The 17,998-nt window shown below is 49.4% G+C and overlaps 3 protein-coding genes across 3 annotated transcripts; 2 read left to right on the top strand and 1 right to left on the bottom strand.

Moving 5' to 3' along the window:
* Positions 1 to 277: 277 nt before the first annotated feature.
* On the bottom strand, positions 278 to 11,969 carry BP01DRAFT_334925 (amino acid/polyamine transporter). The gene is made up of 7 exons (XM_025573179.1): positions 10,681 to 11,969; positions 9,860 to 10,620; positions 1,921 to 2,220; positions 1,835 to 1,856; positions 1,494 to 1,766; positions 1,245 to 1,439; positions 278 to 1,195 (listed from the first exon to the last, which is right to left on the bottom strand). Exons 1-7 carry the CDS (start codon positions 11,716 to 11,718, stop codon positions 293 to 295), a joined length of 3,492 nt encoding a protein of 1,163 aa, XP_025434259.1. The 5' UTR covers positions 11,719 to 11,969; the 3' UTR covers positions 278 to 292.
* A 152-nt stretch (positions 11,970 to 12,121) lies between these two features.
* BP01DRAFT_354124 (cytochrome b5 reductase family protein) lies at positions 12,122 to 13,465 on the top strand. The gene has a single exon (XM_025574360.1). The coding sequence runs from the start codon at positions 12,174 to 12,176 to the stop codon at positions 13,371 to 13,373; it is 1,200 nt and encodes a 399-aa protein (XP_025434258.1). The 5' UTR covers positions 12,122 to 12,173; the 3' UTR covers positions 13,374 to 13,465.
* Positions 13,466 to 16,871: 3,406 nt separating this feature from the next.
* On the top strand, positions 16,872 to 17,728 carry BP01DRAFT_354123 (ankyrin repeat protein). Its single transcript, XM_025574359.1, has 2 exons — positions 16,872 to 17,448; positions 17,561 to 17,728. The coding sequence occupies exon 1, from the start codon at positions 16,978 to 16,980 to the stop codon at positions 17,443 to 17,445; it is 468 nt and encodes a 155-aa protein (XP_025434257.1). The 5' UTR covers positions 16,872 to 16,977; the 3' UTR covers positions 17,446 to 17,448; positions 17,561 to 17,728.
* Positions 17,729 to 17,998: the final 270 nt, after the last annotated feature.

Below are 17,998 nucleotides of genomic sequence, written 5' to 3'. Positions count from 1 at the left end.
GTACTTGTACCTGGTATACTCCGATATCATACAATGTATTGAGGTGTACCCCGTACTGCTCATGTCCCAATTGAATTGCTTGCTCTTCATTCGTTTCTACCCCCACTTTCTCCTTCCAGATTGTTTCTCTCCCCTCCCTCTCTCATGACCGCCTCCAATCTTAACTAGGCTCGACCCCAATTGCCCCCCGATTGTTACGACTCTTGGTTGGAGACAGTGCTGATAAGAGGTGGGGATAATGTTAAAATGGGTTGACCTAGTTTGACAGTCAAAGGTTATCGTGGATTCTCGATTAATTACACTTCGATACACGTCTCCACAGCGCTTCGACAACGCTCGCTGCGCCAAGTACCACCTCCTCTTCCAGTTTCCGCCCAATCACCTGGAGATTAATAGGATGACCATCCATGGCTTTACGATCGTACAATCCCCAATTCCATGCATCAAGCTCATTTCTTGGCTGGTAATCAGTTGGTAGCACATCCTTTTCGGCTCTGACTCGATCTACAGGGAATGTGACAGCTGGATAATCGAGAAAGTTCCAAATCTTAGTGTACCCAACCCACCGTAAACTTCGGTGAGGGATAGCAGGGTGAGGGGTTGTCGGAGCGAGAAGTATGTCGACGTGCTTACCCGAGGGGGCTAAGGTCGCATTCCACTTGTCGAGATATCGCTTTTGCAGTGTCGCCTTTCTCTTATTGAGCTGCCAATAATCATAGACAGAGATGGCCTGGCCGCGGTTCACAAGGGCTTCAACGTGGGGAAGATAGGGCTCTCCCGCTACACCGACATCGCGACGGATGTCCTCACCTCCATCGACGGTGTAGAATAAGTCCATGAGATTGATATACTCCAGATGGTCCGAAGCGTCCCAGGGTACCAGTTCGTGGCCGTGTGCCTCTAACGTGGCCGAAAGTTCACGGAGAGCTCGTTCGATAGGTGGATGAACTTTCACGACCCCATCATCGGCGATGAGACCAATGACCATAGGTCGACTTTGTATCCGTCGGAAGGCATCCTCATTCCAAGGAAGTGGTGGACAATTCGGATCAAATACCCATGGTTTAGCAGTGATTAACGCTCGGCTTACATAGCATAGTGAAGATAAGTCTCTTCCCATGGGGCCAATGGATGAAGGAACGTGCTCCTGCCCTTCAGTCGAAACGGGAACTCCGTGGTAAGGAAGCCTGCTACTCTGGGGTGAGGTTAGTCTCATCTTCACCGTGGCTTAAGATCCGCCTTACACTGGGTTTCAAGCCATACAGCCCCATGAGACTCTGCGGAATTCTAACACTGCCACCAATATCGGTCCCAAACCCTAAGATAGAACCGCGCAGTGCCAGTAGCACAGCTTCACCTCCAGTGGAGCCACCCGGCGTAAGTGACGGGTCTCGTGGGTTGGTTGTAAGTCCCCATAAGGGATTCTCGGTTTCAGCCCACTGTCGAAGGTATTAGTTTCCTGGATAGTAGTTCGAAGTAGGCGGGAGTGTCACCATGATGCTCTGCGGTAGGTTGGTCTTGGCCAACACTACCGCACCCATATTCCTCAGAAGCTGAACCAGAATTGCATCCTCCGCAGCAGGCGCAAAAGAGCGGCCCACGTAGCCCAATGTACTATCGACACCTTTGATGTTGAATTGATCCTTGAGTGTGACCGGAACGCCGTGCAATGGACCCCTGACTTTGCCAGTCCGTTGAAATTCCCTATCCAAGTCTCTGGCCTGCGTCAGCGCTTTCTCGAATACGACCTCTGTGAGGCAATTTGTCTAAAGGGATGCTTCTCATGAGTGATACACGATCAAATACACCACATGTGTTTTACATTGATGCTCACCAGCTGATGTGCCAGCACAGCTCTGGATGTGGAAGAATACATTGTCAGCATATAAGCCAATTATCTCCAGCATCAAGGCGGTGTACCTTTTGATGTAGGCTAGGGTTGTTTGCTCCGCACTAATCTGCCCAGACTTCAATTGCTCAACCAACTTCGGGATATTATCAATGTCTGTTATCTCCTGAATGACTGAAGCTTTGTGCAGGCAGGTACGCTCATGCACTCGATGCACCTGAGGAGCGCGTTGTTGATCCTTGTTCGCGATAATATACGGTTCTAACTTTTGATCTCGCAGAGAACGCTTCTTAGCGACGATTTGTTCCCATCGTTGGATGCTTCCCATAGTTGACAGACAATCGAACAAAATTGATCTGGTGGTTATCTTGCTAGATAGAATTCGGCGATCGACCCAGGCACTGATCAACTAGCAGGAAGGCTAAGGGAAGACAGAATGTCCTGGTGGTTTTTATACTATGTCGGGCATACTAGGGTAACCAACACCATGCGATAAGAACGCGGGGAGGCGGGAAGGATTAGTACGGAAAGAGAGCGGAGAGCTGTACTGTATATACAGTACAATATAATTAATTACCTTCACTCAGTACGGAGTATGTCACCCTTTCAATTGACATCCCACAACAATTGATAAGTGGGGTCCGGAGTTTTCTTTTGGGGGGCGGGGGAAGGAACCCCACGGTCGCAGGTGACGGATAGTACTCCGTACTACCATAAGTCCGTAGACGCTCAGGCTCAGCTTTTCCTCTTTCCCGGGCCGCAAAAATACGTACTACAGTTGACTCCGTACTACTGGTTTTAGGTGACGCAACCTGTAGTCACAACAATCCGGAAACCTCAATGCCTCTTTAACGAAAGGGCGATAATTCCGTCCCAGCTTTTCTTGAACTTTTAAGTCCAGCACCGGATCCTTCCACACATCTCCTAATGGATTCTGGAATAGTCTTGTCAAGCCGTCCCAATACTCCTTAACGCCATCCAGGCATTGCTCAAGGGTATTGATGAAGATTGCCCGCTGTGTACCGAGATTCGCCGAGTGACTTTCTATTTCGCGGAGGTAGCGTTTTGCTCGGAAGCCGTTGAGTTTCTCGAGGCCTTGAACATATTTTGTCGAGCTGATTGATGAGAAACGGAAGAATTGCAAGTGCAAATCCCAAAGCCTCCATGTTGATCCTTTCCAGCAAGTGTTCAATGGACGAGGTGTTAGAACTAAACACATTCTCAGCTGATTGTTTGACCCCGCAGCTTAGCTGCATAGCTCGTGACCGACTGACGAAACCTCGTAGACTGGCATCAACGTCTTGCAACTTTGTATTCAGTCTTGTAAAAGGTGCGGGCGGAGCCGGAATAAAGAGAGACCGACACGCCTTCCAGTCAAGGTACTTCGAACACTGCAGCTACAACCCTCACTAGTCGACCATCATGAGTAACTACGGAGTAGATTTAACATAATCGGTAAGCGAGTGGGCATCGCAAGCGGATGGGCAAGCCTGTATTGCATATTAAACAGCCTTCTTTTAAACTATTATATCTTGACAACCACATGTTCAATAGTTATCAGACTGGTATATAGTATAGAAGAGTATAAAGAGAATATACTTTGATGTTTTAAGAGTCTCTAGAGCTTGTTATATTTTATGATATCTATATTACCTTGATCATCTGAATCTAATACACACTTTATTGTACCTATATAAAAAAGATATTGAGAAGCTGATTATCTAAGATAGAGTTTAGAATAGAAAGAATAAGCTAAGTTGCAAGTTTCTTCTATATTAGAACTCAAATGGTTGAGTTCTTAAGAGTCGGTTTTTATGCAATACAGGCCTGCCCACTCACTTGCAGTGCCCAATCGCTTACCGATTACGTTAGAGGGTACCCCCTGCCTACGGGGTTAGCCCCTATATCCACTCTTGATCACCTTACATTGGAAATATAGCAAAGAGCTGGCCTTCGGAGAGCGCGGGAAGAGGCCTTTATACAATAATTTATAAGTATGTAGCTTGTAGCTTGATAATAAATCTATGGATTTTCCAAATCCTTAAGAACAACCTGTATTAGTGATTAATATATTGTAGTAAACTTTTACAAAGATTTATATCACACACCTGTTGTACTTAGTGGAGCCCTACTCTTATAGGCTGTATATTGTATCTATTCGGCCTGTAGTAGCCTTCCACCTATATAGAGCTGGTAATTCGGTAAGATAGATAGAATAATCAAGTTTTGGTTAGATTTCGAATTATCCTTATACTATAAGCTAATAATAAGTTATTAGTTTTCTAGTCGGGTGCGAGCCGGCAAGCCGATCACATAAACTCCGCCCTACGCCCTTAGTGTCCGAACCAACCACCCCAGCCAGATTCATTCGTTCCCTCTCCAATCCCATTCTCACTTGTCTACTGCTTACAGTATCTGCCTGCTTATCTGCCTGTCTGCTTGCTTAGCCGTAATTGTCTGAGGGACGTTTTACATCCTGCTCCCTGTGATAGATAATACAGATTAACGTTGTGAATATGCCACAATCATGAACCCACCACGCTTGGATGCTGCCGCAACATCATCGTCGCCGTCCTCGTCTGTGACTGGCCCCATCCGCACTGATTCCCGAAGAAAAGCATTGGGAGCTGTTGCGAAGCGTGCGTGCGATCAGTGCAAATTTAGGAAAATCAAGGTATGCGATCCCCCCTGCCCTTGCTTCCTTTCATCCTTCCTTAATCCCATCCCCTCCCATTTATGTGCTTTGCAGCTCTTCTGGCCCGCCCCCATTTGTGGAGACTCACAGCTAATTTGATCCGGCTCGGCGACAACAGTGCAGCTTGTCGCAACCATGTCGAGCATGTGTGTCTATGGGTTTTGAATGCACTTTTTTTCAACCCCAGAAAAAAAGAGGCCCCACTGGCCAGTGAGTGAATCCACCCATTGAGTCTTGTTGACCCTTTTCCAATCGAATGTTCATCTCTAACCTATTGTGTTCCGGAAACGAAGCCGAGTATCACAGATCCGGCAGCAACAAAATAACCTTTCATTGAACAACCCCGGGGCTCAGGTAACTCCAAATACATTTCCAAATGCTTTTCCTTACCCCCAAAATCCAGCATGTAGAGACAATCAGGGATCTGAGGTCATCCGGACACCATCTTGGCCCATTTCGGGAGAATCTCCAGTACCGTTAGAGCTCGCTTCTTCAGGTGTAACCCCAGCCATTCAACCAAATTGGAGTACGGATGCTTCAGACCCGCAGAGTAATGGCGGGATTTCCTGGAACGAGCGCAACGATGTTGAGTACTGGCTTCCAGATACCCTGGATGCTCAGCTGCCTGTTTTTGACTTTCCGGGGAACAACATCCTCTTAAAAACGACACTCCCCTCAATCATTGAGGCCAATTCGACTTCAACAGGCCTGCAGACGCAGAACATAGCTACTCCATGCGTTACGGTGTCGAAAGTGGATGTTGAACCCCCAGTATCCAGCCATTCGCAAATGGTGTGGCCTGCATCGATTGTTGAAGCAAACATGATCCCGTGGATTGACATATATTTTGACCGTCTCCATCCTACTCTACCCGTTCTGAATCGCTCGGCTCTTTTCATCCGGTTGATGGCGCAGGAGCACCGGAGGAACCCCCAATTTGGCTCAATGTTATTAGCGCTGTGTGCTTTTTCTCTCACGCAACCAATCGAGATACAGGAGCGTCCAACATCCTCGTCCCGGGCGAATCAGGCGAGATTAATGATGCATGAAGCGACCAAAATGCGGAGCTGTTCCGACTTTGGTGAGCATCCCACCATCGAGGCGGTCCTAACTAGCTTCTATCTATTTGGTTGTCTTTTTGGTAGCAACCAGCATAACGCCGCTTGGCTTCGCCTGCGAGAGGCTTTGGACCTTGCGGCTACAATGGGCCTCAATAATCCAGATTCATATCAAGACCTGCCTAGCGAAGAGAAAGGTCAAAAATTGCGAACGTATCTTGTCTTATCAATCACCGAAAGGTAGGCTACCTGCCCCTGCTAGGTAGACTTGAGTCGCATGCTAATTAATTTCCGCCCTGTAAAGAGCCTATGCATTGCAACGGAGACACCCCATTACCTTTTGGGGTAGACCAGGCTTTAGTATGCGGCCTGTCCACGACTTCATTCATACGGCCACCCACAGTTTGGTATCTGGTATTATTGTTCACAATGAAAAGGATGCGGAAGGGATGATGGGGCTGGCCCGCTTGATGGAATTGTTTGACGCCATTGACGAGGATGTCGTCGATTGCTGGAATCAACAGTGCAGTATCCAAGCCGGTTACTGCGAACAGCTCACGGCAGCAAAGGCGTTGGTGATCCATCAAAACCTTGACCGTTTGAACGAGTCTGAGCTATGCAAAGGTCACGACTGGTTCGAACGGTCCAAGTTAACTCACAGGGGTGACCAAAACCGCCTTGCGATCGGTCTTAGGGAAACACAATGTGCTGATGTTTTTATTACCAAAAAGTGGCTTCAAAATCGCATATGGGTCCTTTGTTCCACTCATGGACTTTTACAGCCTATGCCCGAACACCGTGAGCTCTGTCTCGACTTCGCTGTAACGCTTGCACAGGAGACATTAGATATATGTCGAGCACTTCGTTTGAGCTCCATGGAGGCTCACGGAATAGGCCTGGTATGTTTTTTCCCATTTTCCTTTCCCCCTCAGATTTTGACCAAAGTAGGTCGAAAAACTTTATGACATTGTAGTTGGCGCCATCAGTGTATTGTACAATGTCCGAATGCCTCTTGCCAAGGGCATCACGGTGCCACCCCCTGCGGGAGCTATGCCAAACATGCAGCTCTCCGGTTCTCATACGGTCAATGAGGGCGCATTCTCCAAATCCCTTACAGGAGACTATCTGCTTTTGTTCAATATACTTCGCGGGGGAAATCATCCTTTCATGGACAAATATAAGGCACTCTTGAACTCTATTCATGCAACTAGCGATGCTTGGGCGCCACAATAGCCTCATGAAGATTGCATATCACTATCGTCTATCTGATCAACGGTACTTCAGCCATCACCTTATCGAATGAGACACTAATAATCCATGCTTGCTTGCGCTACGAAGAGCTGGTGGCGCATCAAAACCTAAACTTTAGTAATGGCCAGGCAGAGGATCATATGATGCTTGACACCATATCTATCTCTCGGCGATGACGGTGCAACACTGACACCTGCACATACACACAGAGAGAGGGAGAGAGAGATAAAGGAGGCGGGGGTATGTGGAGCTCGCAATATGCTAAAAAAGGTATGGCAGAGTGTTCTGTCACTCTAGGTTCTGCATTCGAATAGAATAGACTGTACGAATAACAAGCACTGTCGGCCGGATAGTACAGCCGGCTAGAACTTCACCACATACTTAGGGAATAACTGACGGAGGATGATGACGAGTTTTCCCAAGGATCCGCCGGAAGTTGGTGAACCTACGCAATTTTATTGACTAAGTACCAACTCTCAAACTATCACCTGGCAAATAGACGGTGCTACTACACGCAATAACGATCCTATCCCTCGTTCGAACCAGCATAGTATGTATTCGATCGGTCATGCATTGCCCTTCGTCCCTGTCAGACTCTCAAAGTCCTGAACAAGAAGACCGTGGCTGGACTAAGCAAGACTTATGCACTGATCAATCTAAACAGCGGCGCCCGTTGTACCACATCACAGCGCCTCGTGGATGGCTGAATGATCCATGTGGACTAGCACACGATCCCGCTACTGATCTTTAACATCTCTTATTTCAATGGAACGCACAAAGAAATGGTTGGGGCAATGTTTCGTGGGCGCGCTGTGTTTCGTCGGATCTGCTTGCCTGGAAACAGAGCGCGAAGCCGTGTCTAGCTCCCTCTACTAAATATGATCCTGCGGTCTTTTCACAGGTCGTCGAAGACCTAGTACGATCCAGGGTGATCCCGGGGGCCCCATCGCGATATACCACTCAGTGGCCCATCCATTATACGCTGGCCTATGTGGTTAGCTCCGAATCGGTCAGTCTCGCAACTTCAAACGATGAGTTACAATATGGTAGCGACTCGATTGCAATCCAAACGTAGCAGGGCCCCCTGATCAGCATATCGTGACAGGCTGTAGAGACCCTTTCATTGCTCAATGGTCATTTATATCGCAGCACACGAGAGCCATAAGCATGTCAACCCTGTGTGGGTTCATTTCTTGCGGCATCGCGGGTGAGACCCCGACTGTTTTTGTGTACTCAATTAACCCAGTGATCTGCGAGAATGAAGTTATGCAGGCTCTTTAGTTCGCATTGAACTTCAATCTCATCCCTCGCGATGGTCGGGAGACCTTTGGGGTGAATTGGGAGGTCGCCGCCAACACTGTCTCATTGCCGGACAATAGGCACCGGACCCACCATTTCCTTATAATGGGGGCTGAGGGTCTTTCAACGCAAGGCAAGCCGCGTAAAAGAGCAGCTCGAGCACATCTATGGATGTTGATCGAAGCTTCTTCAACAAGGAAGACGCAGGAACAGTCGCTTGCTTAGTCCGCGTTTTCGGGGATTTTTGACCATGGCTATGAATACGCGGCCCGATCGTTCTGGGATCCAGTCGCCGCACAACACGTCGTCTACTGCTGGATTACAAAAGACAGCCTTCCCGACAGCATTCGACATCTGCAAGGCTGCAGTGGGGCCCTTTCTATTCTTCGAGCTGTGAACGTGATGACGCTGCACCGCGCGGTGCGCGCACGTTGCTCGGAGCTCCCTGCTATCACGTCTATCAAGTCGGAAGCTGACTCTAGAGGGACATTTACCATTCGAACCCTGGGGATAAGACCCGGACGTCATACTCGAGAAGCTTAGAGGCCAGGCAAATAGAGACCACCTGGCCGATCTTCCTTTGCAGGACTTAGGCGACCAGGCAGCACCACCAGAGCCCTGCTTGGTTACAAGGACATGTAGGGGGGAACTTCAAGCCGACATGACGGTCAACAAGTGCTGCGGAAGTTGGAGTTTACATTAAACATGGAGATGGTATGGCAATACATTGTCTTGACAAGTTTGTACTTCTTCGCGCCTGTTTACTGACGTTCAGCATAGACGCTCAATGTCGTACTACCTTGCTATGGGACGCACACCGAGAGACCTTTATCATTCCGCGTCCGTCACCTATCGATTCTGAGATAGACCATGACCCAGAAAGTGCACCTCTTACTCTATTCTCAGTGCAGACTGAATAAGGCGAGCGAGCTACAGCAATAGATGCTTCGGATCCATGCATTTTGAGATGCTAGTGTGCTGAAGGTATTCACCAACGAGAGGACGGTCATTTCAACCCGAATCAATCTCTCGTCGGATGAGCAGAGTCGGTCCAACTTGCACTTCTTCGCCTTGAGACAGGATGTACAGTCAGCTTCTTTCACGGAGGACAGTCCTGCCGTCTTGTTACGAGCAGCGGTATGGGACGGACTGGTCACGGCATGGGCTCGGAGAGTGCGGTGATCCGGCCACAAAGTATTCGTATATCGAGGCATAGATATTATATTCTTTCATTAGATAAAATTATGTAGCTATGTGGTACGCTTGGTCAGCATGTTGATGCATCCTTATGCGCCCATGTTTCGTATCTAATGGTAATGCATGAAACAATGAAAGAAGCCATCGGGCCTAATAATGAAACTCGTCTCGCTTTCTCTGCGGAAAAATGCCCATCCGACTCCGAACTCAGGGTCAAGCAACCATCGTGTAATGATTATTATCAAGAGGAAAGTGAGATCTCTCGTCATCCGTCACAAAATGCACCCGGATAATGCGAATGGGTATCATCATGTCATAGAGGCTTTACATAGCCCTCCCTCATCTGATGCGTACCTCTAACATAATAAACAACCAAAAGCGAAGTGAACAACAAGTTTACAACGCATAAGGTAATGGTATTGAGGTCGGGCATTTAAGAAGAAGATCTGTTGTTCGTGAAGTGAAGACAATCACCGAACGGATCGTTGCCAGAACTTCCAGCTTGGTAACGCCTTTTGTCCATCGCGTTTGTAGATGCGCCAATAGTAGACTGGAACGCCAGCGATGATAAAAGCGACCACGATCAAGGTCTGCAGAGGTTCCGCAATAACGGCACGGCTGAGCAAGAATAGACTCACGCAGCAGAAGATGATCGGAGTTGAAATCCAAGTTTTATAGGGTCTTTGCAAGTAAGGCTCGCGCACTCGAAGCACGATCAGGCCTAGGACGGTGAGGAAATAGAAGGTGTAACCGGCGACTCCATAGAATGTGACGAGCGTTTTGAACTCGCCAACAACAATATAAATCACAGTAAGGGCACTGTTTAGGGCCATCGCATTGATGGGTGTGTATCCGATCCGCATGCCGGTGCCGCATAGCTGGGAAAGCGACTTGCTGTACCAAGACCTTTGTTGGAGGCGACTGGTGGAGGTAGTGTCGTGGGTCCATAAAGTACCAAAGACTTCAGGTAGATAGCCCTCTTTTCCGGCCGCGTAAACCAAACGTCCACTAGTAAAGGTCGTGGCATTTAAGGCGCCGAAACAACTTGCAGATACGACCAGTGCGAAAATAAGAGCACCAACATGACCAAAGACTTTATCACCGAATTGCACAGCGATGGTGTTGCTCGCTTCAATTGTCGCTTGGGGCAGCACGAGGATATAGGCGACGTTGGCAAGGATGTATGATAGAATAACTAACGGCATAGCTGTGTGAATCACCCGTGGGAGATCCCGATTGGGGTTCTTGAATTCCCCGGTGACATAGTTGGTCTAGATTTCTCCGCATTAGAAGACCACAATCGAAGGAGAGATGTAAGGGAGAAAACATACATTGTCCCAGCCATCGAATGCCCAAAGACCCGCGTACAAAGCCAACGCCCATGCGGAAACGTCGATCTTCGTACCCTCAAACCAGCCAGCTTTCCACTCCTTATTGGCACTTCCAGTTGAGGAGAGGCCTGTAATAGCTACCACTATGCCAATGATCGTAACCCCCAGCAAGGCAACGAACTTGAAAAACATAAATAAGTCACCAATGCGTGCGGCTACCCGTGTAGAGATGCAATTCAACAAGGTCACGACCATGAGTCCCCCAAAGGCGACGGCCTTATTTATCCACGGATTAATTGTTTCGACCTCGGCCCCCACGACTGCGCGTACGACGTACTCTCCGAATATGATGGCAATAATGGCAGCACTCCCGGGCTTCAGCACAAGGACAGCACACCAAGTAAATAGAAAACCCGCCAATTCTCCAAAGATCTTGGCGAGATAGACCTGAGAACCTCCATTCAGCGGGATAGCTCCACCAAGCTCTGCATAACTAGCCGCTCCGGTCCATGCCAGCAAACCAGCAACTACCCAAGCGATGAGCGACGCGCCTGGTGAACCCGCATTGACATTGACCTGGCTCGGGGAGGAGAAGATGCCGGAGCCGATGACCAGTCCAACAACGAGAGACAGACCATTCAAGTAGGTCAAGGTTTTGTTTCGCTCCAACGATCCATCCGCTAGGCCAGCCTCTCCGTCCAAGGCGGACGGAGCTCCCAAGGGGGCATATCCGCCGGTGGTCTGCGATAAGGGAAAGAGCGTTGCCCCGAAGTCAAAAGCAGAGGACACCGAGTATGAACGTGCGGATCGTGGCCGACCAGATGGAGATTGTGGGTGCAATTGAGAGCTGGATAAAGGGTCTTCATCGTCTAGGGAGAGCTTGCGCGAAGATGAAACGCCCGAAGGAGAGGAGGAACAGGACGATCGAGGACCGGAATCAGGCGATGACGCCAGCGAGGCGAGCTCAAGGGAGTCCCGGGATGGCGCTTGATAATTGTCCGACCTCGTTTGAGAGTTAGAAAAAGGTATACGGGACATGCCTTTCTCTCAATGGTGGTAGGGAGTTTTTTGGGAAACGGGCGAAGCGGGAGAGATATGATGGCGGACAATGACGGGGGCACGGGCTGTATCCATGCCAATATCCTAGAAAATCGTGGGGATACGGAACGTTTGAATCTCTCCGAAAAGAAGAAGTGTTTTGTACTGAAACAGCACGAGATTGATGTAGCTGGAGAATTTTGAGGAGAAGCTGGGAGAGGGTTGGGTTTGTTTATTGATGGACAGGCATGGATGATGAATGGATGAATGAATGAATGAATGAATGAATGAATGAATGAGTGGGACAATGTACTGTTCCCAAATCGGGATTAGTGCCAAGGGATCATCTCCAGGTCCCTGAAATTAATTCAACTAATCTATTGCGCTTTTCATAGCTTCGTCTTTTTCTTCTCCTTCTTTACTTCCCTCCTAGCTTCCTCACTTGTCCTTTACCCATGAAGGTCCGATTTCACCATCATGGCTCGCCCCGATATGATGTACTATCCATCAGTTCCGGTCGGGTGACGAGAATTTTCCAGAGTCATATCTCTTCCTCTGCCTCCGCATCCTCCTCGCAATTGTCTTCACCTTCTCCATCTCCTCCTCCTCCTCCTCCTCCTTCGCCGCCGCCGCCGCCAAAATCACGTCGATGGGTGCAGCTGGCCCTCGTCACTGCTGCTGCTGCCGGGATTGGTGCATGGATTAGATCAGAGCAGGGATCCCGGTCATCGACCTTGTCTCCAGCACAATTCACCCCGTACTATCTAGTATCGCGAGAACCCGTCTCACCGTCCGGGAGCATTTTCACTCTACAGCCACCGAAGGTGGATGGAAGTAATCAAGTCGTCTACGAGGAAGCATGGATGACGGGAATCTGGAGCGTGATGTTTAAACAACCCCAACTGCAGATTGGAAGAGATTATACCCCCCTCCCTTCCACTTCGCCAGACGAGGCCGAGGACGAGTGCTTGCGATTTTTTATCCGGCGAGACCCTCACGGCGAAGTCTCGCGCTATCTTCACGGCCTCGACATTGGTTCCCCTATTGAGGTGCGCGGTCCGAGGATCGAATGCGGGATCCCACAGAGCACACAACACATACTCTTCATTGCTGGTGGAACTGGAATCGCTCCAGCGTTGCAAGCTGCACATATCCTTCTTCGTCGCACAGACGAGACTCGTAAACCTAGAATTCATATCCTTTGGGCTAATCGGAAACGAGACGACTGTGCTGGAGGGATCAGTGACAGATCAGTGCCCCCAGCTTCGCACAGATCGTGGTTTTCCGGTCGTACAACTCTGCAAGCAGCTAGTCCAGCTCTAACTACACCGTCACATGAACAGGGTCGCTCACTTGTTGTACGCGAGCTGGAGGCTCTCCGAGCACAATATCCTAGACAGTTGACTGTGGATTATTTTATCGACGAAGAAGGCAGTACCATTGGCAAGCAGGCGATCCTGGACTTTACTAATTCCGTTCAAAAGTCGTCACGCAAAGCAGGTCAAGACAGCCTGATACTTGTGTCTGGACCGGAAGGCTTCATTAGTTATATTGCAGGACCTAAGCTGTGGGCCGAGGGAACGGAATTGCAGGGTCCACTGCGAGGGATCATCAAAGAACTAGAGTTGAAGGACTGGGCTGTATGGAAGCTGTGAAAGCTTTTGGCTATCCTATACGATAGGTAGATTGTATGATCAGGATCAGTAGATAACGAGCATACTCATATGTACTTGGGGGTCTCCGTCGGCAGCTACGCATTCTTTTCCTTTAGTCTAAAGGTTATCCTGGAAGACCTTGCCCATCTTGCTACATATATCTCGCATGGGCAATGAGCAGTGTTGATTTGAATGCGTACCTGGGCAAGCAGCCTGTACGAAGAGAAGGCCTTTGGTAGGTCAGTTAGTCGGTCTGGTTGGCAATTTGGGAGCCGACAAAGGAGACCGCCCAGCGGAGACCGTGTTCTTGGTGATCAGTACGGAGTACAAGGTACGTATACGAAATACGTAAACGAAGTACGTACCTTCAGCTCGGTATGGGAGAGAAAACTGACTATAACAGGCAGTGGTGCTGACAATGGATCGATAAGGCCCGCTACCCACCTGCGCGATCTCTATAGTAGTGCTGATCATAGGCACCTCTCACTTCTCGTACCAGCTGAATTCTGGCCTGATATGTATGGCGCTTTAACCGAATGGGACCCAATGGACACAAAAGGTTTGACATCTACCACCGGACATACAGAATCCCTTTGCGAAGATGATCGGTAGTCTGAACAAGCGGTTCCAGAGTGGCATCAATGCTCCCGGAAGTGTGGAACAAAAACGAACCCTTTCTCACAGTCGCCGAAACGGTCAGTGGAAAGAAAGCTGAGAGGTTTTTCCATATGTATCAGAAGCAGCAACAGCAGCAGCAAAGGGAGGAGGAGGAAGAAAGGAGGAGAACAGGAGAGGAGGAGGAGGCGGAGGAGAAAGACATACGAGATACCTTTCTAAAAGGTACTCTACACCACTGTACGGAGACTGGATAAATCTGGTCACTTCATCCGTATCTAAGAGAAGCAGCAGTCTGCCTCCTCTTCCTGCAGGTCTCATCACGGTATCTCCGAGCGACGCATATAAAATTGCTTCACCGAGAAATGCTGACATCACACCGCTGCATGATTGGGCCACGTACGAGCTAATACTCTAGATTGAGCTGAGCAAGTCGCTCTGCAGTCAAGGAAGCTCTTCCGGACAATGGAAATTCAAACTGCGCTGACACTTGGCACATCGGGCCATGACGCTGCACAGTTGGGTTCCGAACATGCGCAAGGAAAATGGCAAAAGATAGATAATGTGTGAAAACCATGGAGTTTCGGCTGAGACAAGACCAGCCCGCTTCTCCTCTCTTTCTCTGTGCTGCTGCAGAAAAGAATCAATGACTCGATCAATGCGAAACCAGCCAAGTCAGAACTCTTCAGAGCAGATCTTCCATCAATTGCGACGAACCAACCACCGCAGTACCATTCATAAGCTTTACGAGGACGGTGCAGCCCGGCGGACAGTCAGTGGCTACACATCCTCTCCCATAGTGCCTGCCAGCATGGATCGTCGCTCATCGGCCCCAATAAGCACTCGAACTGAATTCGATAAGGTAGGGAGAAATGGCCTTCCCTGCACTCAACCTTTTCAGCCACCAGAGGCTCTCGCGACCACGGCAATGATCCTTCCCTTTCGTCCTGATGATTGTCATCTCAGCAGCACTCAATACGAACGACGGGCGAGCGAGGCTGCCTCAGACTCACGGATTTTGAAAAGAAACTGCCTGGCGCTTCCACTCCGCCTGGCTCCCATAACAATGAATCCCTCTGGCGGCCACAAGCGGAGCATTTCATACACTCCACAACCCATCCACGTGAATTCAACCCAGACGCGCCGGTGGCAATCAGATGTGACTGGTTCTTCACGGGTATCTCGTTCAACGGGCTCCCGACGTGAGCGAATCCGGTCCATCGTACGTCAATTGAGACGACCTAGCTGGTCTGCAACAACTGCACCATTCCCGGCTCGCAACCACACGGAGCGACGGGTCTATGGGAGGGAGATCCGAACTATAAGCGACTTGACCTCAGCAGATAGCTCTGCTGCGCCTTTATTGGTGAAATTGGCCCAGACTGGGTCTCAAGCAGATGTTGCGCAGCTTCTCGAAAATGGCCATGATATTGAAGCCCGTCATCTTACCACTCGCCGAACAGCATTACTCGTCGCCTCTCAGAATGGAAATGAGGAAGTGGTGGAATTGTTGCTTCAAAGACATGCGAGAGTAGATGTCACAGATAAATCCGGGTCGACAGCTTTACATTTAGCGGCTTCCCGCGGTCACTGCAACGTCATGGAGCTACTTCTACCTGAGTGTTCAAACATCGATGTACGAAACTCTAATGGCCAGACAGCCCTTTGGCTGGCAGCTTATTATGGCCATGTTGATGCGACACGCCTGTTGATCGCATGCCATGCTAAGCTCAATGCGCGAGCAGGCAGTCAGACAACTGCGCTGCATGCTGCCGCCAAACAAGGCGATGCAGCGATTGTTCACCTTCTGATTTCAGGTGGCGCAGACGTGGAAGCGAAAGACGGGATGATGATGACAGCACTCCATTACGCTTGCGAGGGTGGTCATCTCAGGGTCATTGAAATACTTCTTGACAACAAAGCGAATATTGATGCAGCTGGAAACGATCACAGAACACCTCTTATCTGCGCGGCTGCTACGGGTCAACTCTTCGCAACCCTGTTGTTGTTGAAGCGGAAAGCCTCGATACGATCCGTTGACGATGCTTCAATGACGGCTTTGCACTGGGCCGCGTTCAACGGGCACAGCGAGGTCGTGAAAACCTTAAGCCTCAAGAAGAACATTTTAGCGAAGACAAACATTGCCGGTCGAACAGTTCTTCACCTCGCAGCAATGAACGGACAATTCGAAGTTGTTGAGCAGTTGATTCGCAAGAACATGCCACTAGAGACTCGCTGCAATTCCGGCTTCACGCCACTTCACTACGCCTGTTTGTCTAATAGCTTGGATATCACCAGATTGCTGATCATTTCTGGAGCTGATATAGAAGCCTGTGTGAGCCCTGACCTGCGAAGACCAATTCATGTGGCTGCTGCTGATGGATCCATGGGTCTGCTTAACCTGCTTTGTGACAAGGGGGCATCTCTGAAAGCTCGCGACTCTGTGGGAGATCGTGCACTCTGCGTGGCTTGTCGATATGGTCATGCTGCTGCCGTTCAAATTTTACTAGATCGAGGATCGCCCGTCTACCTGCCCTATGAAGAGATGGCAGAGGAGGATTCCCCGTTGTGTCTTGCAGCAATGGGAGGGCATCTTCCGGTGGTGAACCTCTTGCTTCAGCAAGGTGCATTGGCCAACAAGCGTGATGAAAGGGGGTGGCCCCCCTACCGTCACGCCGCTTATTTCGGACACGTTGAGGTTCTACGGTTGCTCCTATCTCTTAGTCCCGCGTCGGCCAAGGAGGATGCTGACTTAGGTCTCACGGTAGACCGCATTGGGTTTGCGCCTTCGGCAAAAATACCAGAAGAGAGAAAGCTTGAAGTGCAGAACCTCTTGTATCAAACACAGCAGACAGCTCCACAGCGATTGGACATCGGATCGACCTGGAATTCGTATTTCCCGGCAGAAAAAAGCGACCAAGCTCTCCACCGATTAGCCCCAAGCCTCTGGTCCAACTCTCTAATGGAGACTCACCCGGTCCCAACAACAATGATAATACCCCAGGAACTACCCGGGACTTTAGAGCAGGGGTTACCCACAAGTCGATCCCACACCCCAGAACATATGCGCCGGGAAGTCAATTCTAGCCATGGGCTCCTGAAGCCCAACAAAATGCCACGGACGTTTTCTGTTAACGAGCAGGCTTTCGTTCCCGCGAACGAACATCTAAATCCTAGGTCCAGTGCGCGATCTCCTCTTAACTCAACCCGTATCCCCCGAGCGACCAGCCTCCCGTTGGAGACCACCTTTGCCGAACAGAAGGCACTGAACTTCTCGCTAGAGTCACCGAACTCAATCTTCGAGGCATGCAGTGCTAATCACACCTTATCACCCATATGGATGTCAACACCAATGTGTCATAGGGAGTCCGAGGAGGATCAAGGCTGGGACTCGGAATCGTCTCTCTCATCAGTATACACGGCGTTGGAGGGTGAACCATTTGAGCTTGCCGTCTAGAATGTCTGTGTGCCCCTCATATATTTGTCCCTTATCTGTCAAACGTGTTGTTCCTGGATGAGAGTTCCTTCTGAGAACGAGACCAGATTGCTAGAAGATGTTCTAACAAGCCCAGTATCGCCCATAATTCTCTTATCTCATTCATTTCGTGCAAGCCATGCAAGTTTCAACGTCTAGTACTAACGAGTGATGCCTGTATCCACTAAAGCCTCTTTTCAAACGATAAATTGGGTCCCAACCCAGTGGTAACAGTAAAGCCTTTCCCACACCGCACATCATCATGGCTATTTTGGGTATGAAACTTTGTCCTCCCTTTTTTCAAACAAGGCATCAGCCGAGCAAAGGACAACAATGAGAACTCTCCCCGGGAAGTGGTCCGCTGCAAACAAAGATCCGACAAGACCAATAGCCTTACATGTAAGAAAAAAATCAAGCGTCAGTAGAAGACCATTCGTGCTTGACTTTGCTGTCCAAAAGGGTCTTGCCTCTGTATTCCCATTATTCCTAGCCTGGTATACCTACGTTAGCTATGTGTAAGCTGGAAGCTCCAAGT

Source organism: Aspergillus saccharolyticus, assembly GCF_003184585.1.
Source record: "Aspergillus saccharolyticus JOP 1030-1 unplaced genomic scaffold BP01scaffold_5, whole genome shotgun sequence".
NCBI classification, from domain to species: domain Eukaryota; kingdom Fungi; phylum Ascomycota; class Eurotiomycetes; order Eurotiales; family Aspergillaceae; genus Aspergillus; species Aspergillus saccharolyticus.
Note: the sequence above shows the minus strand (reverse complement) of the source record. Positions and strands in the feature narration are given on the sequence as shown.